The 23,359-nt window shown below is 40.8% G+C and overlaps 1 protein-coding gene across 1 annotated transcript in view; it reads left to right on the top strand.

The window, feature by feature from the left end:
- adgrv1 (adhesion G protein-coupled receptor V1) overlaps nt 1-15,827 on the top strand; it is a 97,625-nt gene extending 81,798 nt beyond the window's left edge. The window contains exons 92-95 of the mRNA XM_079346526.1: nt 5,111-5,232; nt 9,485-9,670; nt 11,628-11,805; nt 15,363-15,827. Of these exons, the coding sequence (XP_079202652.1) occupies nt 5,111-5,232; nt 9,485-9,670; nt 11,628-11,805; nt 15,363-15,481 (605 nt within the window). The 3' untranslated portion in view covers nt 15,482-15,827. The remainder of the gene's footprint in view (nt 1-5,110; nt 5,233-9,484; nt 9,671-11,627; nt 11,806-15,362) is intronic.
- The last annotated feature ends 7,532 nt before the right edge of the window (nt 15,828-23,359 follow it).

Here is a 23,359-nt window from a genome sequence, read left to right as displayed (position 1 = left end):
AGCAACATCAAAGCATTCTTTAGGGATAATGGAAGAAATGTGTTTTTTTAACTCTGATGTTCATATACACATCCAATGTTTTAAATGTGTATTAGACATGATTTAAAGCAATGATCTTGTGTAGTAAAATGAGATGGAAAAATCACACATATCAGTCATGTTAATTTAGCACGTTTGAATCAGTACAACAGAGAAATGTTGTATTCTCACCCGCACATGGAGATCCTAGCCACTGTAGTCCCTCAGTATCATGGCTGTTATCAGTGGCTATCTGTGAGAATCAGCAGGGTTTAGCTTGTATGCTCAGTCAAGGCCCTCCAATGACAAAGCAAAGCCTGAATTAGTTCCCGTACTTTGGCTTGGCAGTTTGCCCTGCGCGCCCTGTGTGGCCTCTGATGCGGCGTAGAAAAAACAAAAAAGTTGGTTGCTGAGCTACATGTTGGTGTACATCATTTATGAAATCCAAACCAGTCTTAGGTTAAAGTCACTCAGTGGGTGTTTGTTTTGTCTTTTATGACCTGACTTGATCGCTTAATGATAAACAATTCCATAGGAAAACTAAACTTATGTTAAAGTAGAAAAGCAAAGTAAAGCTTCTCATTTACTCAGAGAGTGGGAAAAGAGAAATAAAGGGGTAGGAACAGCACACATTATTCAAAGCAGTCTGACCCCTGAGTGAGGGTGTGTGCTGCAAAAGACAGATCAGCCCTTGAGTTGTGAATACGTGTCTTATTTTGTGTCGAGCAGCTGCACATTGGAAGAGATGCTTGTGACAGGGAATTCAAATCAAGTGAAAAACACAAAACTGGAGAGCAACCTGATGCACATTTTTTAGGCATGAACACAACATGCTCACGAACAGTATGGACTGGGCAGTTGTCTTCCTTGGATGGGCCCCATTATTAAACTGGTCAGGAGGCTTTTTGTCCTCGTTCATCCCAGCCAGCTGTAACCTGTGCAGAACGTGCAGGACAACTAACGGCAATCAGAAAGTGAACATTTAGGTAGCTAACATTGTTAAATACCTTAATGCAGCAAAAACAGATAACATAAGCTGAGGGCCCATCAGTGTATGGTGGTACAGAAATTCTGACATCAGTGAAAGCAAACAAAAAGCAGGCATGCACCTGTATCTCAGAAAAGATTGGGACTGTGCCATTTCACTCAGTGTAAAGCTTGACTGGATAATAAAAACCGTATTTGTTAGCAAGACATGATGTCCTTTATTTTAAATGTGAGCAAACCTTAATGTGCTCACTGACTGCACTTTGATCGTTGAAGGAATGAGGAAACAAACACTGCATGCTGCACCTTGTTTGAGTTAGCCAAGGCAGTTCCTTAACTAAAAGGCAAACACAAGTTCTTATTCTGCCCGGCTAAGATTATGCACACATTAAAGAGTGTCCTGTATTATTGACCTGATATTTATTTGGGTGGAGACATTTAGAAAAGAGCTCATATGGTGTTCAGGCTGAAGATGCTTAAGAGGACAGAGTGGTGTGGGAGGGGGAGAGATGACACATTAGCCACATTGTTAATCATCTCATGACTATTCTAACCTCCATGTTAGGACTAAAAGGTAAATAAAGTGTTTATAAAGTGATCTGCATTGATCAGTGAAAGCAGTGAAATGCTCTTATACTGATGGTATATGTTCAAACCTATGAAAAAGTGATACTCTCAGTAGTGTTCACACTCCTACTCTGCTTCTAAGTTCATACTTAGTTTACACACATTGCTTGTACATGGGGTGTTTGTGATTGCCCCCCCACACACACACACACACACACACACACACACACACATGCACACACACTCTCAGTACAGCTGCCTGTTATCACAGCTGCTGACCTCTCTGCACTGTCTTGAGTTTCTGTGTGGTTGTTTTCCTTGAACCCGGGTTCTCCTCTCAGTTTGTCTTCTCACAACAGGAACCATCGCTGGTCAAATGTAATCTGGAGCCTGTCCTGCTGCGGTGGAAAGTAGCTCCTTAATGTGAAAAGAAAATCAGGAGAAGTTGGAAGTTTGAGCAGAAATTCCGCTGTTGGGAGTTGAACTACTTTTTTTTTTTTTAGCTTCAGCAGGACTAAAGATACCCTCAACATCCTTCAGCATCTCTCTAATAATTATGTCTTTTAAAAAGGCTGTCATATGCACACTTAATGAAACCCTGTGACTGCTGTGCTTTTTTCTGCTAATTCTGTGCGGTATCAAGTCAAAGTGTCCGTCAGCATTTTGCAGTTATTCTCCTTTTGGCTGTAGGAACCTGCTCTTACTGTGGGAGCACAGCCCTGTCCACAGACTGGAATGTGCTTACATGGATGGAAAACTCAAACCAGGGAGGGAGGAGAGGGAGACACATGTGCAAGATAGAAAAAGAGCGAGGGAGGATAGAATAACTAAGTTTGTGTTAACTAGAAGCAGTCGGGAGTGAAAAAAAGAAGGAGATTTTAAGATGGAGCAGATTTTCTGCCTCTCACAGATTGAATGTGCAAAAAGCACACACAAAAACAGGTGTGACACAATAACACTGAAGCAATAGAAAGAAATTAACAGTAGCTTTGAGAGAAACAGTTATGAATTGCAGGATATGTGAGGGAGAGGCCAGAACAGGAAGAAACTGAAAAGAAGGGAACATAAAAAAGTCTTCGAGTTAGAGGAAAGCTGCAGTGAGATAAGGAGCAGAAGTTGGAGCAGGGGGAAACTGACAGCATTGTGGAAGTTGCACCTAAGTGAGGGCTTTTTGTGCAAACTTGGGCCCCGTGCCTTGTGTTTCAGTCCTACTTGTGAAGTGAACTGTACAGGCTGTCCTACATAGCACCAACCAGCAGACTGAAGCTAGTGTGACTCATTGGTGTGAGTTTTGAATTGGTGCAGCTTTACAAACCGGAGTCATCATTTCAGACAGTCTGGGGTGAAGGAAGTTTTAAAAAACAGAAATGGTGTCAATTTGTTGAAATGTGTTAGACAGACTACTGACTGACATCCTATCTAATGAAACCCCATCATTGTTTGGGTGCACATGAACACTGATATCTGCTCTGGACCACATCAGCCAATGTTAGTGGTTAATTCATGTATTTATGTAATACCATTTTGTAAAGTCATATGATGTAAATGTGCTCCACATGGTCAGAGCACGGACAATCATATGGACCATGAATGAACCTTATCAAGGGTACATCATGTTCTCAGCCATGTGATGATCACTAATGGAAACAGCTCTGAAAATGTCAGCAACCTTTCAAGCCAAGACATCTAACAGAACACACACACACACACACACACACACACACACACACACACACACACACACACACTGAACTGCTCAAATACACATAGAATGTCTATGGTAAACATCAAAAATACATATCTAGAGTACAACATCTTTTAATAAAAATATTTATTTATATTTTTCCGAGAGGCTGAAATGAGTTGTAGAAATTCTCAGATAGCTTCATCAACTCTTTAATGTGTCTGAGAATCAACTCATTTTTCTCAATATGATAAACTGAGATTTGGATCCATGGCTTAATCTCATCAAGGCTTGATTATTTTGATTTCCTAACCCATAACACCGTTCATCTTTCAATTCTACTGTAAGTCTCCTCACTGGATCGCTCCACTAGTCTCCATTAACACCACAGCTGATTTTAAAGCGCTTACCCTGACTTATAAATCCCTCCATGAGCTGGCGTTTTGAGCAACTGTTGAATAAAGGTAGTTAATCATATGCAGCCTTGTACTCTTTATTTTCTGTAATGTATTTATAAACACCAAAATCTCAAATCAATCTATATGAGCGTGTTCCGGTTGCTGCTTTCATAACGTTCTGCCTGACAATTTCACTCTGAAGAAAACAAGCTGGATTTTATTTCTCTCTCTCTCTCTCTCTCTCTCTCTCTCTCTCTCAGAGAGAGAGACTCTAGCGATGACTAAACTGTTGACAGTGAACTCATCCTGCTTGTGATCAGCAGTGCTCTTTTTCCTGTAATTAGCGGTTCTATAAAAAGAAGGTTGAATCATTTTTGCAGCTGAGATGAACACCATGATCGGGTGAATGACATGTAAGGTTAAGTCAGTGAACTAAATTCAGTCTCCCCTTTTACATTACCCCAAGTCTGTCTCTTGAACTCCCACATCATTGATCACAAGTAGTCCAAGAGACTAACGTTAAAGAAGTGCAGATACCTTCTTTTAAAGGTGCAGTATTCACCTCTCCTTGTGAAACCTGACAGACTCCATGACTGAATGTGATGTGTCAGTCTTCACTAAAAGTGGGTTACCGTTGACACCTGTTGCCTGAAGAGAGCTCATTTTAGAAACACGTGCAGAAAGACCTCTCCGAGTCTTTTCTTTTCTTAGAAACCCTGTACAGTGTGGTGTTGGTGTGTGTCCTCTGTGTACAGCATGAAGAAGACGGAGTCAGCATCAGGTCAAATCTCTGTCAGGGTTTATCTGCTGTTTTGGCGAGTGTTAGATTGTGATTGAGACTTCAGTTTTTAGGGCTTTACTCTCTGAAGGGTGTCTTTTTGACCGAACGTAATCCTCCATAATTAAAATATGCACACCTATCTTCAAAATGAGATTTTATCAAGTAAGATTAGTCCCACTCTTTAAAACACTGACAGCAAGAAGGATGTCATAATGAGAGTCAGCCGTCACATCACAATCACGCCGATCTGTAATTTGGATCCATGTTGCTAATCTGCTCTGTTTTGCATCCTTTTATTGCCACTTGTTAAAATATTCACTTTATATGTATGTTGCTATGCATGCCTCTGCTATCTCCACAAACAAAAGGAGTAGATGAGCATCAGCAAACCCTCAATCGATACACTCTGAGTGCTGAAAATGGCTGTACAGCTTTAAGTGCATGATTGTAAGTGTACTTGCTGTGTGTGTGTGGGTGAACAATCAAAACAGGAATACAGCAGCTATGATAAGGTTTTACTGATTCAGGCTGCTATAATGATATAAAAGCTTATCAACTGGATTCAGGCTCGTCTTCAAACAAATACATCCAGTCGTGTCTGTTGTGTGTTTGGTGGTATGTTATTTTGTGCAGATGTTGTTTTCAATCCTTCTTTGTCTTTATTTATTGCTCCAGAGGTGCCGCTGATCCTCTATCTGTTCCTGCTCATCTCCCTGGTGTGGTTGTGGGCAGGACTCCATTTGGGCTACAGGTACCTGTGGATGCTCATCCTCTACGTCATCTTTAACTGCTTTCTGGTGAGCTCATAAACTTTCATATCAGTTTGTTTATTTATATGCATGGCTACTTTATTTTCGCGCTCATTTCAAAATGTTGAAGGAGTCAGCAGCAGCCATTGTATCTGCTACTGCAGACCCTTCTTAATTTACAGAATCTTTTTTTTGTTTGTGATGTTGTTTTTGTTTGTTTTGCTCCCAATATAACTTTAGCAGTTCCAAATAATGACCCTTCAAATGTTTCTGCTTCCCTGCACGCTGAACCTAAAAACACAGAGATGTGAGGAATAATCATTCGAGGATTTGTTCCTTTTTGATGAGTTTTTTTTTTCTCTTCTCTGTGTTATTTTCTCAACGTGTTTGTTCTTCATAGACCAGAGGACTTTCAAGGGTTTACCACATATAAACTATTGAGAAGTTTGGCAGCTGGATGGGTGTGAGCGTGTGTTGATGTTTTGTTGACTTATAGAGAGAGAGAGAGAGAGAGAGAGAGAGAGAATATGATGAAGGGTACCTCACCCCTCTTTGAAGCCTTGCTTTGATGTGTTGGTGGGGCCGGCCGGGCGAGAAAGGCTTCAGGGTTGAAGAGAGAGAGAGAGAGAGGCAGGGTTACCACTGTCACATCCCACTGACGCCTCTCTCTTTGTTTGTGTTTTTCATTTCTCCATTGCTGCTCAGACTTTATTCCAACTCGGCTCAAAGTGTAAGCCGAGATAGAATGTGTTAATGATTCACAAGATAACATAATCACACAAATATCTTCTTACTGCTAGAAAACCCCAGACATTTACACTGCTATCCACTGTAACCGTAAAAACATTGCATAACAGACAATATCAAAGACTGGAAGATGATTTCACTTCTTGTCAAGATAATACATTCCCCTAAATTGTAGATCTTTAATGCAGCTTATACAGGACTCGTTTTTGGAAATAGATGGATTTTTTAAGTTTCTCCTTGTATTCATGTGACATCAGTAATAACATCCGTAATCTCTCCTGTAAGTATTGTACGGTGTCACATGGCCTTACTGTCATCTGGGTAGATGGGGTTGAATTGCCTCCCTGACAAAGTGTTTGGTTAAACCTTTGCTGTCTAAAGTCATATCAACAAGTAGTGTTTACTCAACAGTAGAGGAAACTTCATCCTGTGAGACTTCATTGTGTTATTCATGCCAAGTTATCAAGGACACCTTCTGATATGATAGGTTTCTTTCTTTCCTTTACCAGTCCAGAAACGTTTGTGGTTTCTTCTGGCCTCCTTTGAGAGACACCATCAGCCCGTCAAGTGTGCCATCAGAGGTCTGTCGTAGCCTGGGGTGATATGTGGCATCAACATGTTAAAGACCAAAGTAAACTTCTGCTGTTGGTCCCGCGACTAATGAAGAGAAGTGATGTCAATGCAAACGCTCGATGTCGCACTTAGCACTTGTTCATGAGCTCCAATAGACTTTGTCCCTCGCTGTGACATCATGTGGTCCAATAGCTTGTTGGTGCTCTGTACAGTCATACATTTTATCCCTGAATTGTTCTGTGACACATGCCTTTAATTTTACTGATACTTAGTATTCACACTTAGTGTTCTATAAAAAAAAAAGATAGTGTTTTAAGAAAAGAGTTATGGCATTGATTTTCAGCCTCAGAGCGCAGAGTTAAATGAGAGTGTCTGAGCTGAAGTCTGGGTCGGGATAGGAATAAAGAAGTATTCATTAGAGTGGAACAGACAGCTAAAGCACAAGGACAGCAGAAAACACACTCAAACATTTTAATGCAAATGTACCCTTACTCTTCACAATAACTTTATTCATATTCTGCAGTTTTCACTTCATTTTAGGGTCTGTGTACTTATAGTGAAAAAGTTTAAATTAAAAGTTGCTTTTTGAAATGAACTACTCACATATTGTTGCAGCAGTGGCGCTGCTGCACCTCCTGTTGCACCATAATTGTGCCGCCGTCTGCTTACCTAAGCTAGCTAGCTTTATCTTAAATACTACAATCCTTCATTTCGTTTCATGGCCTTGAGGCTGAAAGTCATTATACTGTTCGGCTTTGGCTGCAAAGTTGCGCAGAGCGGTTGTTGTTGTTTCTCTCATGCTGTGAATTTTCCATTATGTGTATTTTCCATGTTTACCGTGGCACTGTTGTTGATGTGGTTTTGTGGCACACCTGCAAACAGCTGATTACCGAACACCATTAAACAGCTGCAGATGTTACAGCTGTGCTCGGTTCTGTTTGTGTTGCAGAGCTCCGATTGCTCTTCGGTTAAGGAGCTCTGTGTTTGTTGAGAGTAACCTTTGGTCACCAGCAGAGTATCCAATTAAAAACAAAGTGTGAAACGGAGCGTGTTGAAGCGTGTTGTCTTAGGATCCGACGCAGCCATTATTCTCCATTTACTCCCCCTTTACTCTGCCTCCACATCTGTGCCACATCAGGCTTAACATTAAGACAATAATCAAATCACTAAAGCTCCATCCATTATGATGTCCTTCTGCGGCGCCTTCTCTGTCAATGAATCTTCCCTCATTGTTCCGTGACAGTCAGAAACATCCCATGCATTACAATCTAATTTCACCCCCTCTTACCCACTGAACCTTTGTACTGGCTTAAAAATAGAACACAGGATATCTCTGTGTTATTGTTGAAAAGAGGAGCAGATCCCCCCGTGTCCACACACACACACACACACACACGCAACCCACTGTAACAGGATTCAGGGGAAACCGATCTGTTACTTTTCTGAGCACAGACAACGATCTCCACTCATCACGAAATCATTTCCATGCTAGGATTGAAGAGGATGCTGCATCATTAATCCAGTTAAAAACTTCCATCCCCCCCCGGCCTCCCCGCTAGTTCTGTACTCTTCATATCTAAAGATGTGGCCTCTCCTCTGATCAGGGAACACTTACATAACAGGCCTTTGGTAGTAAAGCCTGTTCCTCCAGCTGCATAGCTTGCTAATGATCTGTGCTAATCACCCACAGCGCTGTTGTGATGGAGCCACCACCCACACGTAAATACGCACCTGCAAGGACAATTTATAAAAGTACAATCAACCTCTAATGTTTCTCAAAAGAAATGGCTTAAATGTCTCTTTCTGGAGTCCATTCACACGTCCAGAGGAACACTAATGGACTGCACTCACAGACAGTAACCTCTTTAGGAAACACCAGGTGTTCAAGCTTATGAGTTTTTCCACGTCTTTTATCTATTTGTAGCCTTTTTTTTCTTCTTTTCGGATGTTCTTGTTTTACTGTGCCCCTATAAACAGTTTCCAGCTACGGTTCCGGTTTTCTTCCTCATAATGCTGATTGAGACCATCAGCACAGTTATTCAGTCCTTTTTCTGTGTCAGTGTTCCTTGGTTACATAGGAAATGATGATGGCCTTGCTATAAAAATGCAGGTTTACAGTCTGGTGCAAGTGAACAGTTATTTGTTCAGCAGCCTTATCTGCTGTTTCTTAGGCTCAGTTAGGCATTGAATTGAAGCACAAGGTTTGGTGCAGTGTATCTGAATAATGCAAATATATATGAGAACAAAGCACTTTCTCATTATTACAACTGTGTCTTTGTTGAAGACGTATTTTCCTCAAACAAGACAGCCAAAGAAATTCAGTTCATCAGTTAACTAATCTAAAGCATATCTCCTTTTACATCTACTGTCTTGGTGCACAGAAACATATTTTGTATATATTATTTGTCAGAATTTGTGCGTCTGTGTTTGCCTTCACTTTCACACTGTTTTGCACTCATTCCATCTTTGCCTGCCGTCATCGCCCGGCTGATGGGTGTTGTGAAATACATGACGGCCCTGTGGTATTTCACACTCTGGTGTTTTGGGGTAATTCGCGGCCTGGTGCTGTTGACCAAGAGGATTTGGTAATGACGTGGAAGTGGAGGAAGCAGAAATACCAGGGTGCCAATGATGTCAGCACCCAATGATGAAGTAATGCTCATGAGCGAGAGACTGCTCCTAATAATGAAATAAAGTTACTGTGTGATTGCTATGCATTGCTTGCTTACTGTTAGACCACTTGTTATTTATGTCTCACAGTTTATAGCATGTAAATCTATGTTGTTCGAATCTATTTCACAGTGCATTACAAGCAACTATGAAAACTAAAGCAATAGAGATGAGATTTAAACTGAGAAATTAAACCAGCAACTTTTCATCAATTATTCATGGCACTGAGGAGCTCTGCGAAAGATGAAGGATCAGAGCCGTGGAGAATGAAGAACTTTCTTACATCTGATGTTTCTCTCTGTCCCCGCAGGGCCTTTATGTGTTTGCAGTGTACTTCATCATGCACAACCAGCTGTGCTGGCCCACTAAAGCAAGTTACACAGTGGAAATGAGCAGCCATGACAGTCCTGACTCTACCTACCAGGGAGGGGGACCCACTACTGTCGGAGGAGACATCAGCAAGTCAACTCAGAACCTTATTAGTGCGATGGAGGAGGTACACACACACACACACACACTACATGTAGACTAGACGTATATTTCGTTCTCGATCTTTCCTGTGTTCTACCTTTTCTTTGTTCCTCCCTCCCCTTTTTTTCCCCAGCCCATATTCCCATGGTTCAGTTTGTCCTTGTTTCTCCTTCGTACTTGTCGCATGTTGCTCAGAACATTCAATACTCATACACTCTAACATTTCACCGTCTTGGACTTATCTGCTTCAGGCTGATTCTCATTATGTACAACCTGTACATAACATGTGTAAAGGGTCTGTCTGCATTACTCCAACCAACACCCACATCATCTACTCTTGTGACCTTTCTGTCGTCTTGGCACACACACTGAAACACACTGTACTGACACAAACATGCTGCAGACATGCACATGCGAGACCTTTCTGTACTTCAGTAGAGCCACCTTGTCCCTGGAGAATACCCTATAAGGCCTGAGCTGGTAAGAAGGAGAAAAAAGGGGGCAGGTTTAACTTCTCCATTAATCCTTGGAACCCCTCCTTTCCTCTTTTTTTTTTTTCTTCATCCTCTCTCCACATGGAGGAATCCTGTCATCTTGTTTTATTGATGAGCACACTCCAGCCTTTCTAAGATTTGACCACAGCTCAGATAGAAAAATCAGAGCGCAGATAGAGAGCACTATGAGTGCTGAGAGGAGTGTCGACTTGTGGAGTATATACTTAAGGTTAAACAGGATTTAAAGTGAGATAAGAACAGGGAAAGAAGTATGTTCAAGTGGATTTTGAAAGGTCTGAGTCATCCATCCCCTCTACCCACCACTCCCATCCCTCGCTCACAATGAGCCCATAACTCATCAGAGTTTTGCAACAAGTTGACAAAAAGCCCAACAGGCTACATTGAGGCCTCCAGGAGTAGGCTTCTTTGACTGGTAATGTACTAAACCTGAGCCTCTGCAGCCAGCCTCAAGTGGACACTTGACAAACTGCAGGATTTTTCATCTTGTTGCAGCTTGGAATAAACACTGTAATGTACAGCTTAACTTTACTGTTGATCCACGGAGCAGCCATGATGGATTTTGAGCTCTGGTTACTGAAGTTCCTCCAAGTTTCCGAGGCGGCGTCTCTGATGACCTATCCCACTGGAAACTTAGGATTTCCGTCTTCCGAGTCCAAATTGAAAGCGCCAATTCACCAAAATAGTTTCCAAGCTGTCAAGCCTCAGAAGCTTGTACAACAGCCAAACCTTCAACAAATGCTCATTCATGCATGTAAAAGGACAGATGAGGAAGGCATAATAAATGAACAGGAACACACGATGTTACAGATTCATCTTGCTTTTGTGGACCAAAAACACAAAATGTTCTCATTTCTCCCGTGTGTTCTCTTTGGATGCATGTTTTAACGTTATTCTGTCACAAGTACGACATTTCAACTCTGAATTAGTGGCTGACATTTGAATAACTGAGCTGGTTGAGTGGTTTCCGTTTCTTTTTCTTTGGTTGAATCAGTTTCAAGCCCAAATCCCACTGACCCTGCTCTTACCCCATGAACCCCATGTGACCCTGCGACTCTTGGGGGTGCTTGGACAACATGCACTCAATTTGACCCCAACTCTTCACAGACATGATTAGACGGCTGACAGCAAAGCAGCTCTCTGAATTAAGCAAGTGTGTGTATTGATTATGAGAATGGTTGACCAGACTCAGCAAAATGTGAAGTTAATGTGTTTGGGCGTCTCAAAAAAGGATAAGTAACTACATCTTTGATACCGCTTCTCAAACACTTAAACAGTCAACACTCAGGAACGGGCCTCTGCCTCACATTTTTAGGATTAGATGGTTTTTAAAGGAATTTTTAATCCCAAATGTTGCCCAGAATGTGATCCTTCATGATGAAAACGTGAACTCAAGGTTCAATCAAAGTTCACCACTAGCCTGTGTGTTGTGTTCATGTGCTCATACAGCTGTGTAACTGTGTGTAACAGGTGTCAGCAGACTGGGAGCGAGCGTCGCTGCGGCCCAGCAGTCAGCCCAGCAGCGTGTTTAAACCCAGTCCTGTGATGGGGACGTACACCACCGAGGGAGGCTTCATCAACACCAACTTGGTCACAGCAGACGAGGAGTTGCAGGAGTTTGATGACCTCATATTTGCCTTAAAAACCGGTGAGAATGTAACCGACATAAGATGTACTGAATTATTTGGTTTGGCAAAGGTTTTTGGAGCACCGTTACAGCCTAAAACAGGCTCAGCGTTGTAGTTTCCTGATCCTATCATCTCGAATTATTCATGTTATGTAGAGCCACTGTTTCCCTTCAAATTCAGGAGCACGAAATGATTTTGAGTTTCCTCCGCTACGTTGGCATCAGTAGTGTTTTCACATCTTTGTGGAGATTTCAGATATGTTGTTTGAATTGTTTCCTTCTCTTAACATTTTTCACTGACAGTGTTTTCATTGGGCAAGATTCAGTCAATAAGTAACTTTATTATCATTACACTTAAAGATTAAAACTTTTTATTAACAGCACTTTTCTATTAAATAAACATAGTTTTATTTTGCAAAAGGTCACAACAATTTGGAAAACCATTTGTTGGCCAGAAAACATTTTCAATATTACCATTAATAAACCAATAAAAAACAGCATGCTTAAATCATTTTAACTAGGCCTTTAACCCCAAAACAATAGAAATTAGAGTTTATAAATGTTCAAGACCAAAAGAAAAAGTGTATTTCATTGTTCACATATCTTCAGTATCTCCAGCATCCATTAGCATCAGCCCTGCTTAGTCATTCCTCTGCTTACATGTACTACTCTGCTGCCATGGAAACCATTCTTCTATTTCCATCAATTTTTTATGAGCTGAAGACCCAAACAGCTCACTGATACATCACACACACACACACACACACACACACACACACACACACACACACACACACACACACACACACACACACACACACACACACACACACACACACACACTTACTTGTCCCCCCTCTCCTCCTGTCTTACTCTCAAACCAATGAGTGATGAGTGCTCCACACATTCTGAATCAGACTGAGCTGGTGTTATGCCGCAACCAAAACAAAACATAAAGAAAAGGAAATAAGCTCAGAGCTGTCAGTGATAATAGGACAGCTGGGCTTGCTCATTTGTAGGCGTCCTGTCACCGCGGCTCGACAGACCGTCGACAGCGTCCCCGATCCGCCAGCCGGTTCCCTTTTTCCTTTGAGTTCAAATATTTGTTAAAATTTCGTATTTTTTTGTGAAGAGGGAGTCAAGAGTGTGTCACGCTGGTTGTGTGGGTTCTCTTCGTGTCCTGCACAGGTGTGTTCAATCTCCAATCGGCAGCCTCTCATCAACCGTTGCGAAGGAAATGACACTGTTTCCCCCCCCAGAAGCCATCAGCACTGGGATTTGTAGTTTTCCACCCAAAGCAATGAAACTTGATACAACACCTTCTGTTCACAAGCAGCTCATTTATAAATGACAGAAAGGAAAAAACAGCTGGACCCGACAGTGTAAGTAGTCAATTTTTAGCCTTCAGCACTCCTTGAGAGGAGGACGAATTAATAGGGACATTGCATAAGCAAACAACATGACTTTAAGTGTATTGACTTCAAAACTGAGAGACTTTGGATTCATGATGAACATTACTGTCTGTCTGCTGTTTATCCCTGGATGTGATCATTACTCAGGTTGTTTTTTGCTCAACACATCATTGTTAGTCCCCACCAGTAGTGTGTTTTTCCTGCTGATGGACAGCTCACTATTAAAAACCTTTTTTTGAACACAACTTTAACAATATTAACAAGCTATTGTTAAATGCCAGCCTTTCAGAGGCTTCATCTGACACTAGCTTCACTCGGTTGGACCCTTAGTGCAGTGTAAGCTTGTATGCTGAGACACTCAGTAGCATGCATCACAGAAAAACAAAATATGTTACCATGGAGACAGCCAAATTAAAACCCCGTCCCAGCAGGTGTGAGTTCTTAGGAGCTTACGGGTGTTAATGATTATGGCTTAGTCTGGGAGGATAGTGTTACACAGAGATAGCCTCTTATCCCTTTTATTGATTGTGCGTTGACAGCATGAATCTCCAAGATGTGTGTGTGTGTGAGTGTGTCTGCATTTGTTTGTGTGTTGATGTGCAGCACTCCCCATCTATGTATCTGATCTGCTCTCCTCCTGACCTCGCCCTGCTGTCCAGAGCTGCTGGTGTGTTCAACCTTAAATAGCCGCAGCAAACAAGTCAGAGAATTTATCAGCGTGCAGACTCAGCAGGATGAAGTAATTACTCATATTATACAGAGCAGCACAGAGGCAGATATGTGAGGTTTAATGAAGACGAATCGGTTGGCTACTCTGAGCTCTCTTACATCACCTTATCCACTTGATCTTTTCTTTGTAGCGATATTCAGATTAAAGACGGTCTTTAATCCTCGGCTCATGAAAACACTTGAATTTCCCTCAGGATCAATAAAGTATCTATCTATCGAACACACACTCTTTCGCTCGTGAAAGTGCCCTGACCTCTGACTTTTTCCTTCTCCACATGTGTCACACTAAACTTATAACCTGCTGTAATCTCAACCAGTCTGTAAGAAGTAAAAATCATTAGGAAAATGAACAGGACACAAGGGTCAGTGAGTAGCGCTGTAATGAGGGTCTTCACACTTCATTTAGTGGTGAACCATTAACTCATACACACACACACACACAAACTCACATGTACTTTTAGCACATGTGCTCTACGTAGTACAACTGAGAGCTGATCATTCACTTGTGTCTTTTTACTGTTTTAGTGCAGCCTTTGTCTTATCTTACCTGAAGCCTCATGGAGGCTCCTCTGGTTATGTCATGGGTCGTCATACGTCACCTTCTTTTATGAGTTAGAACCTAAAACCTTCAGCAGGTCAGAGAGGGTGACAGGTGTTTCTTATCAATAAGAAGTGTGTATCATCTGGTTCTAACCCTAAACACTTAAACGCACCAATTCATATCAGTCATATCAGTGCGATGTCTTCTACAAGAGGAAAGATACACATTACTTTAGATACAACAGTTTCTTTATTTGATAATAAAATGTGACTTTTAATTTGCTTCCAAATACATCAGGTGTTACTCATCTCAATACTCTGGCTCATGTACAGAGTAAAACATGAATAGTTGTTATATATCTGACTGACAAACAAACAAAAATATCTCTCCAGCATATCGTCAACTTAGAGCAGGTTATAGTTTACTCTAGTTGAATGCACACAGCAGAAAGTAGTCATGCAGTCATCTTAATGGATTGTGTTAGCAGTCTTTACTGCTGAAGCTGCCGTGTTTTAGAGTGATTACTCATGTGTTTACTACAGACTGTTCTTTGACCCCTGCAGCAGACTTCATTTTATTGCCCAATGTTACATCACAGTGACAGAGTTTTTATAGGAATGATGGCCAGATGCTGTACAAAGACTTATGTGATAACACAGATTGTAACATATAAAATTGTTTATGTTATACCTTGTGGCACTAAAAGGACTGATCAGTATTGATTTAAATATTTAGTTGATCTGTTGTACTTGAATGATGAAACATTGGACACTGGATGGTCGTTTACTGTCGAGTATAAAGACATAAAGAACAAATGCACTAACGTCATAAAAGTTATTAGAGAGAAAATGAAAACGTTTTTGGACAGAAGTGTTCATTTCTGTCTGTTTTTTTAGGGACCGGCCTTAATGTGAGTGATAACGAGTCCATCCCTGGAAGCCACGACGGAGGCAGCGTCACAAACTCACAGATAGTGGAGCTGAGGCGGATCCCCATAGCAGACACACACCTCTAACCCGTTCACCTCTCGCAGACCCTCACTGTCCCTCTTATCAGATCAAACTACAGCACAGTATTTTTATATCATGAAATGCTTTTGCACTAAAAACAGTTTTTTTTAAAATAGAACATTTTCTAATAGATGTTTGATACTGTATGTGATTTTTACTGTATATCTGTTTTTTATATCTTTGTATATGAACATATACATAAGTGTTTTACTAAATTAATTTTTTTAAGCATCCTCTGGAGTTGTTTCTGAATGTATATTTCGATTGTTGTTCCTGTAGAAACCAAGCAACTCAGCTGAGTGAGAGCTGCTGAGTAAAGTGTAACATTGTTAATAAATGATTTCAAATATATTTTTTTGGCTATGGTTCACTCTACGTTTAGCTGTTCATATCCTGTCAAATAGGTAGATTACTATGGGGGGAGGGTAAAAAAGAGCAGCGATTAGCCGAGAAAATTCTGAATACTGTAAAAGTTGATCTTGATGAACTCTTAAATCATGTTTGAATCTGATTCACTTTTTGTTAATCATATCTCTGACTGGCTCTGTGAAGACTAAGGACGGTTAAAAATGTGTGGGTACATTTTTTTCCTTTAAACTTTGACGGGATCTTTGAACCTCCTGGAATCCAGGGACTATTCGACCCTTGCCACGGCCTTTGGCGTTTGACCAACACTTGTCCGACCTCTGAACTTGGTTAGTGGTTGCTTAAGAAGTTGTTACTTTTACTGCCTAAGAGATTTGCACGAAAAAAAAGACATAAGAGAAGGAGGAATGCAAGAACAAAAATGTCTCCCCAAGATTTCATAACGTATTTCTGATTCTGAGAAGACAAGTTTGCTACTTGAAGACATTTGAACTCAAAGAAAAGGAAGAGAATGTTTCCTCTTTAATGCCCCCAGGCTAATGGCTCTGTGAATACTCTGCAGGGGAAATGGGTATGCGACTAAAGACAGAAGAACAAGAGAAGACAAGAAACACTTTACCACATAGTTTTTTAATTTACGAACTACCTTAGAGATTTGTAAAGCCTGAAACTATAAAATGATCCATGTAGAGAGAGAGCTGGTGGATAAAGGTGCAGAATTATTCTTTTCCCTGTTTTTTTTTTATTATTATTTTCTCTCTCCACCTGTGTGGCAAAGAAAAAAATACATACATGTTTAGTTTGGGGTCTTCTTCTGTTTTCTGTAATATTAGAACATCCCTTTGGAGACCCATCCTCGAACCTACAATCTGAGTCTTAATCTTTCCTCTGGGATTTGAAGAACACATTGAATGAATGAAAAAAGAAAAGTAAATTACTCCATTAAACATCACTCGTGCCTGTTTCTTTGTTTACCTCTCTCAAAGAAAGCAGTTAGGACTCAAACAATTCTTTTTTATGCTTCACTGCAGTCGGTGACATTACAGCTCTGAGGTATTTCCATTATACACCCATTAGAGTAAAACTGAATTGCCTTTGGCTGTGTTTTGTCATCTTGTGTTTTTGAAGCTACATGAGAATATGGAAGTGCAAGAAGTCATCATAGTTTGCGGCCCTTTGCTCAATCCCACTGATACAAATCCTATGTAACTTCTGCATAAACACTGCTGACCACGGGGGAAACACAGTGCACATGGCATATGTTATAGCATATTGTAGTTATGTGATTAACTACGTACAGTCTTATCCAATGCTGCAAGTTTGTTCAAATACTATGGACGAGATGTTCAGCCGCTTTAAAGATCAGATAAACCTCAGTCATGTTTTAAAATGTTGCTTGAAAAAGGAAATGTTTTCAGATGCAGAGGTGCTGCTTGTCAAGTAGTTGCCTGGCAATGCTGGCAGCTACTGCTTCTGACAGCACTCATCCTTTTGCTCTGCTAAGCGTCGCATGCATTATTACAGTGAAAACCAAAGTTTATCAATGAAAGTCAACATAAAAAGGACAAGGAAGTATACATTTATAAGAGACATGAAGAGGGAGCAGGACTAAACTTTGGGAGACTGACAGACTTCGCGGTGATGAACACTGGTTGACAGACCCCTCAATTGATTTTTGCCCCAACAGACTCTAGAGAAGCCACTGTTGAGATGCCTGACTGTGTCTTGAGTTTTCATTCTTCTGTTTCCAAGGTTAAGGATGACCCAAACTTAATGTTTGATAAGATATGTGCTGTGGGTGATTCAGCTCTTTGTGGCTGCAGATACTCAAGGAAATCTTTTCAGACTTTTGAGGCACTGATTTGGCAACTGATGTAAAAGTGATCAAGGTTTTCAGAAAGCTCTTTGCAGAGTCTCAGGTGAAACGTTGAGGGCTTTATCACAAGTGTTTACCTCTTTCAGCTGGAAACACCAAACTGTGCTGTAACGGAAAGCAGGTCTGAGGAAAGCCTTCGTCTCTTCTGGCTTTTGTGCACTGAAGGAATAACAAAGCGAAGGGAGCAGACATCAGCTGATTCACATTCATTTATAGTTTGCATGTTTGAATCCTCTGATGATGGGTCTGCACATCAGATGAAAAGGAGGAAAGAAATCAAGCACAGGAAGATGAAAAATAACGAACTCTCTTTGCTCATGTCCTAGTTTAGGATCTTTCACTGATCTCTGTTTTTACATTTTCCTCAGCCTTGTCTGCAAAGTCAGAAAGAGTTTTCTATGCTTTTTTAATTTAAATGCATTGTGTTTGTGTTCATACTTTCAATGATGATTAATTAAAGTCTATTATGACAACAACAATTTCCTAGGAATATGTCACTCCCTGAATTCAATTAAACTGGTGTGATTTTCCGTAACATGATGATGCCATATTTTCTCTCTTTTCACTCTGCCTTTTATTGAATGTAAGAAAGACTCTTTTATTCTCTCAGCTGGGGATGGGTATACAGTTTCAGTAAAAAATAAAAGCTTGAACTTTTAATAGAACATGCAATTCAATCCCAGACCTCAACAGAGCGACCCAGATCCCCATCCCCAACTTTGGTTATAACAATGAATACAGAGAGTGAAAATAAGTTGTTCTAGTGCTGAGGGTAAAGAAAATAGACAGATAAGGGGGAAAAACACTGCAAAAATAAGGTATGCATGATGTTTCCCTTTGTAACATCCCAGGCTTCCTGTTTTGGCCCCTTTAGTTATTGCTGTCCACGTGTAGTACGTCTTTTTTGCTCATAGTGTACAAAACTGAATGTTGTAAACATTCCTCATGAAGGGTAACTTGACAGTGAGAGTGTAATGAGATCAACCAATCAGCCTGCAGTGACGTCTGTCAGATTATCCATAACTTGCTGGCAGGATAGCCTAATTTGAAAAGCATGGGAGCTGATTTCCGGGATTTAACTCACTAAAGAGACCTATAAGACTAGAGTCTAATTGATTTTTAGTATTGCGTCACATTTGTACAACTCATAACGGACTGTCATGCCGGCATCATTTACATGATAAAGCTTGGTATGCAGGCATGGCAGGCTTTAGAAGATCTTTCGTAAGTCCAATTCTTCAGCAAGCGAGCATGAAAGAGGCTTAAAGAGAGACAGCTGAGAAAGCACTTCTGTCCACTTTTACAACCTGAGAACATAGTCACGGTCCAGTTCAGATGATTTGTGCTACTAGTGAGTATTTGTGATTTTTCTGTATAACCCATGTGTACAGTGCATGTTCTGTATTACATTCCCCATGCTCCTGTCAGCCCCCCCTGAAACACAGCGCAGGGCAGAAAGCAGGTAGGTACTCAGAGTCAGCAGGAGTTTTATTCACAAATGCAATGCAGGGACTTTTACATCACACGAGGAGAGAGGACAGAGAGACTCAAACAAAAGTAAAGAAACAAGGGTGCTGAAGAGAGTGTGCTTTTGGACATGTCATTGCATAATGCTGTCTTATTATCTATCATCATACTCTGTGAAAGGAAACAGACACACACAGAGTGAGGACATGAAGCAAATGTGCACTCACATCAGTGTACATGCATTTGTACATTGTTGTATTACCCTTAATTAAGGTAGTTGATCATGATGTTTCTAGAATGACATCAGTGTGTGCTGCCCTTTTTACTCTACGTTGACAATCTTGTAAAGCAGTCAATTACCTTGCACTCATCGCCCATTTACCATGTGTGACATCACAAAACACTCATGAAGGGTGTTTGAAGGCTTCAGGAGGGCCAGTTATGTCACAGTGCTTTAAAAGTTTGAGTGATATATATATATATACACATATGGTACTGCACTAATTTAATAGCAGGTGTTGAAATGTTGGATGCCCACCATATTTTCAGGGAGACCAACATTCACTCTGTTTTTATTTGCGGCTGCTGACTCTCAGGTCAGATAACGTAACCTTTGGACTCTTTCCGTCCACTGAATCCAAAGGTCAGCTAGATTTAAAGAGAGCCTTGTGGAGTGGTAGCCAGGACGTCTTGAGCCATAGACATAGACATCATAGATCAATGCAGCGTGTTGAAACGACCAGGTGTATTGGTTGAAGTTGACAGCATGTAGCAGAGAAGGCCACGATGATAAATTCAAGAGTAGTGCCAAGGGAATAGAAAAAGACAAACTTTCTTTGGCTTTGCTTGTTGTGGTTCCTTCGATATCTTTTCTTGTTTCTCAGCCACATTACAGGGGACTCAACATGCTCTGCTCTATGAAATGTGATTCTGCTAAGTGAAAGGCAACACTGTTCCAGGGTGGCCTTGCCAACAGGGTTGAGCAGGGAGCATAAATGCTGGATCGTGTGTGGCCAAGAGGAGGGGACATTTCATGTCTACAAATGACACTGTCATCTTGTTCTCACTATGCTGTCTGGTTGGCAAAAAAAAAAAAAACCTGGATTTTCCTTTTGTGGCTGGTGCTTTTTGGTCTTCATTTAATCAAGTGTTTTTTGTATTTGTGTGGGTTTATGTGTGTTGAAGTGTCTTTGTGTGTGTGTGTGTGTGTGGGCATAGGTGTGTGTATAAAAATCACCGCAGGTCCATGTGTCAGGGTCACTGATACTGTATGTATGCTTTCATGTGCCTGAAAGTTGACACTGCACCTGCAGCCTGCAGGTTCCAATAATGTAGAGATCAACAACCCCTGAAATAGTCATCACATTTGTTTTCTTGGAAGCATGCTCCCCTACAAGAGTTAAATTATCTGTTTCTCAGTCAAACTACGCTAGAAATATATAGCCAAGGATGATTTGTAAGAAAACACATTTTAGAGTCAAAGCTGTGTTGTGGTGTGTCTTTATTTGTTTGCTTATTTTGAGTGTTATGTCCAGTGTTCTGAAAGACATTTAGTGTGTGTGTTCCTGTGTGCAAGCTGGGACTGTGTTCGTACTCTTGTGTCTATATGCAGAGAGGCGGATTACAAGCAGAGCCTTGATTAAGTATTTTAGAGTTGCCAGCTATGTGTGGCAAGAAGTAAAGTCAGCTTCAGTCTCACTAACTGACCCCCAACCCCCCTGCTTTATTCAGTCGATCAGGCTGAGACCAGTTCCTGCTTGTCACCGATAGCGCTGTGACCCCTTAATACATGTTGCACTCCTGACATCCTCTAGTAACAGATTGTAAGATTTTTTTTTTCCAGAACCTACATTCATTACAAACCTTCCCCCATCCTCCTCAGTCACTGTCGTTTCACTGTATAACCTTAGGTTCTACCCGTTCTGTTGGATTCATTTCAAGTTAATCAGAACTTATCGCCTTGTCATTGAAGTTATTTGATTTAGTTTGGCTGGAAAACAGGAGCCCTCTCTAGCCTCAGCATAGAGAATGACCTCTATACACCACAATCTTTATAGAATGAGTGAAAATGTGGTGTATCATTCGGCTGATATCACTTATAGCAGTCCTAACAGATGACAAATAGACTAAGGACAGCAGCTTAGGAAAGGAGGATGAAAGTGGGGAGTAAGTCACTGCATTGAAGTGATACAGAGGGGAACACCCAATGGTGACCTCAGGGAAGAGACGTGCGACCTTTGCAGACTACCGGAAGTGATAGTGAGTCACAAGGAAGAGAGAGTCACGGTGCAACACTGTTTCCTCTGTGTGTGTTCAACCACGACTGGTTTGATCCAGCAGTTCTTCTTCTACAGCAACAATAGAAGCATGAGTCAGAGCAGCCGGCCTGATCAGGCTCCGACAGCATGAGAACAGTATCAGTTATTGTGTGTGTGTGTGTGTGTGTGTGTGTGTGTGTGTGTGCCTGATGAAATGTCAACGATGAGGCAGACAGGGCCGGACCTGAGGGTGGTGAAGCTGACTGTCCAACAATGGAGCTACTGTGATGAAGATATGGACAAAAGCATAAAAGTAATTTTAATCTTTCAAACTAATGACTTCAATCCCAACCTCCTGTCTCAAACCAAACTTAAAATCTTTAAATGTTTTCACAATTCATTCTGCAAAATTTCAGCACAGGCTGTCACTCAAGTCTTGTTGCCTTGACACTTGCAGAAAACTCCAAAAAAACTACTATTAAGTAAACTGTATAAGCAAACAAAGAAAAAATAACACTGGCAAGCAGAATACAGTATAAGCAGCTTTTCAGATCACACAGGTCGCACACTAGTCCTGTGATAGCCTACTAACGACATCCCCACTGCCCATTTGTTCATGATGAATTTTACTGAACATTTACCTGCTGTGTTCACAAATCAGTTTACATCCCTTTATGAGATTTTAAAAATCTGGATAAATTAAAGGGAAACAATTTAACTGTACGTTTGGCCAAATGGAGCATTATTTTTTTTGCATGTGTGAAAACACCAACACCATAAGTTTAAAGATGAAGCTCAACTACAAGAATTCACATTTAGCATCTGACTGAACTGTGGTGCAGTCAACGCTTGAACTTGTTTACTAGGAAATATTCATTCAGAGTTAATGTGATCTTCTTTTTGTTCTGCATGCCTCATAGGTCATATTGTTTACAGTCTCCCACCTGTTGTTACACATCGGCAGGCGCAGAGAACAACACAGGGAACCACACACTGTGTGCGCTATTATTAACATTACAGTTAGCTGTGTCGGTGTTTCATCCGACCGCAATAAGAAACCACAAAAGTGCTTTTGAAAGCAGCAGGATAACGCACACGTTGTGAACTGCACAGCAACACAGAGAAATTAACATTTATTTTACAAAATTTGACTTTTGAAGTTGTAAGGAGATAGGATGAGATTTTTCAGAGGATACCACGTGTGCCCAGGACAAGATCAACAATAATAGGCATCATTGCTTTGAAAGTCTTACATCAAACTGATTTTCTGAATTACGGTAAGGGATGAAGTACAGTGAGAGGGTTACTATCACAGAAAGAACACCCTCCAACAGAGTGAGCAGGATTTCTCCTTAAGGGGAATCTGTACAATAACAACCCACTCACTATGCATTATTCCTTTTATACGGATACTTGCTTTAAAAAAAAAAACTGATTTGTTTCAGTATTGATTTGGAATCATTTTAATGATTTAAAAAAAATAATTTATTCCACTAAACAAATAGTCTGTTGGAATCTATAGTTGTAGTAGCATCAATAGTGGTGCTTAACTCAGTGACCTCTCAAAAATTGGTTAAGGAAGCTGTTAACACTATCATAACACACATTTAATGGAACATTTTCACTGATGTTGAAGCCAGATAACCCAGTGAGCTTGTTTCTTTTGAAACCTTTTTCAACAACTACACTAGTTTAGTTTGCTCATTGTTTGTTTGGACCAGATGAAGTTTGTTTTAACCAAATCTTTGATGTTCAGATCTGATTTCAGTCAAATCTTAACGTCTAACTCCTAGATCTCACTGGGAGGGTGAGCTGATCTGAATTAGTCAGCACGGCACTTGTGGTCTGCCTGACCACTGATGGAGTGTGTTGATGTTTTCTTTTTCCTTCACCAGTCTTTAAATCAACACAGTATC

This window comes from Symphodus melops (genome assembly GCF_947650265.1).
Source record: "Symphodus melops genome assembly, chromosome: 1".
In the NCBI taxonomy this organism is placed as follows: Eukaryota; Metazoa; Chordata; class Actinopteri; order Labriformes; family Labridae; genus Symphodus; species Symphodus melops.
Note: the sequence above shows the minus strand (reverse complement) of the source record. Positions and strands in the feature narration are given on the sequence as shown.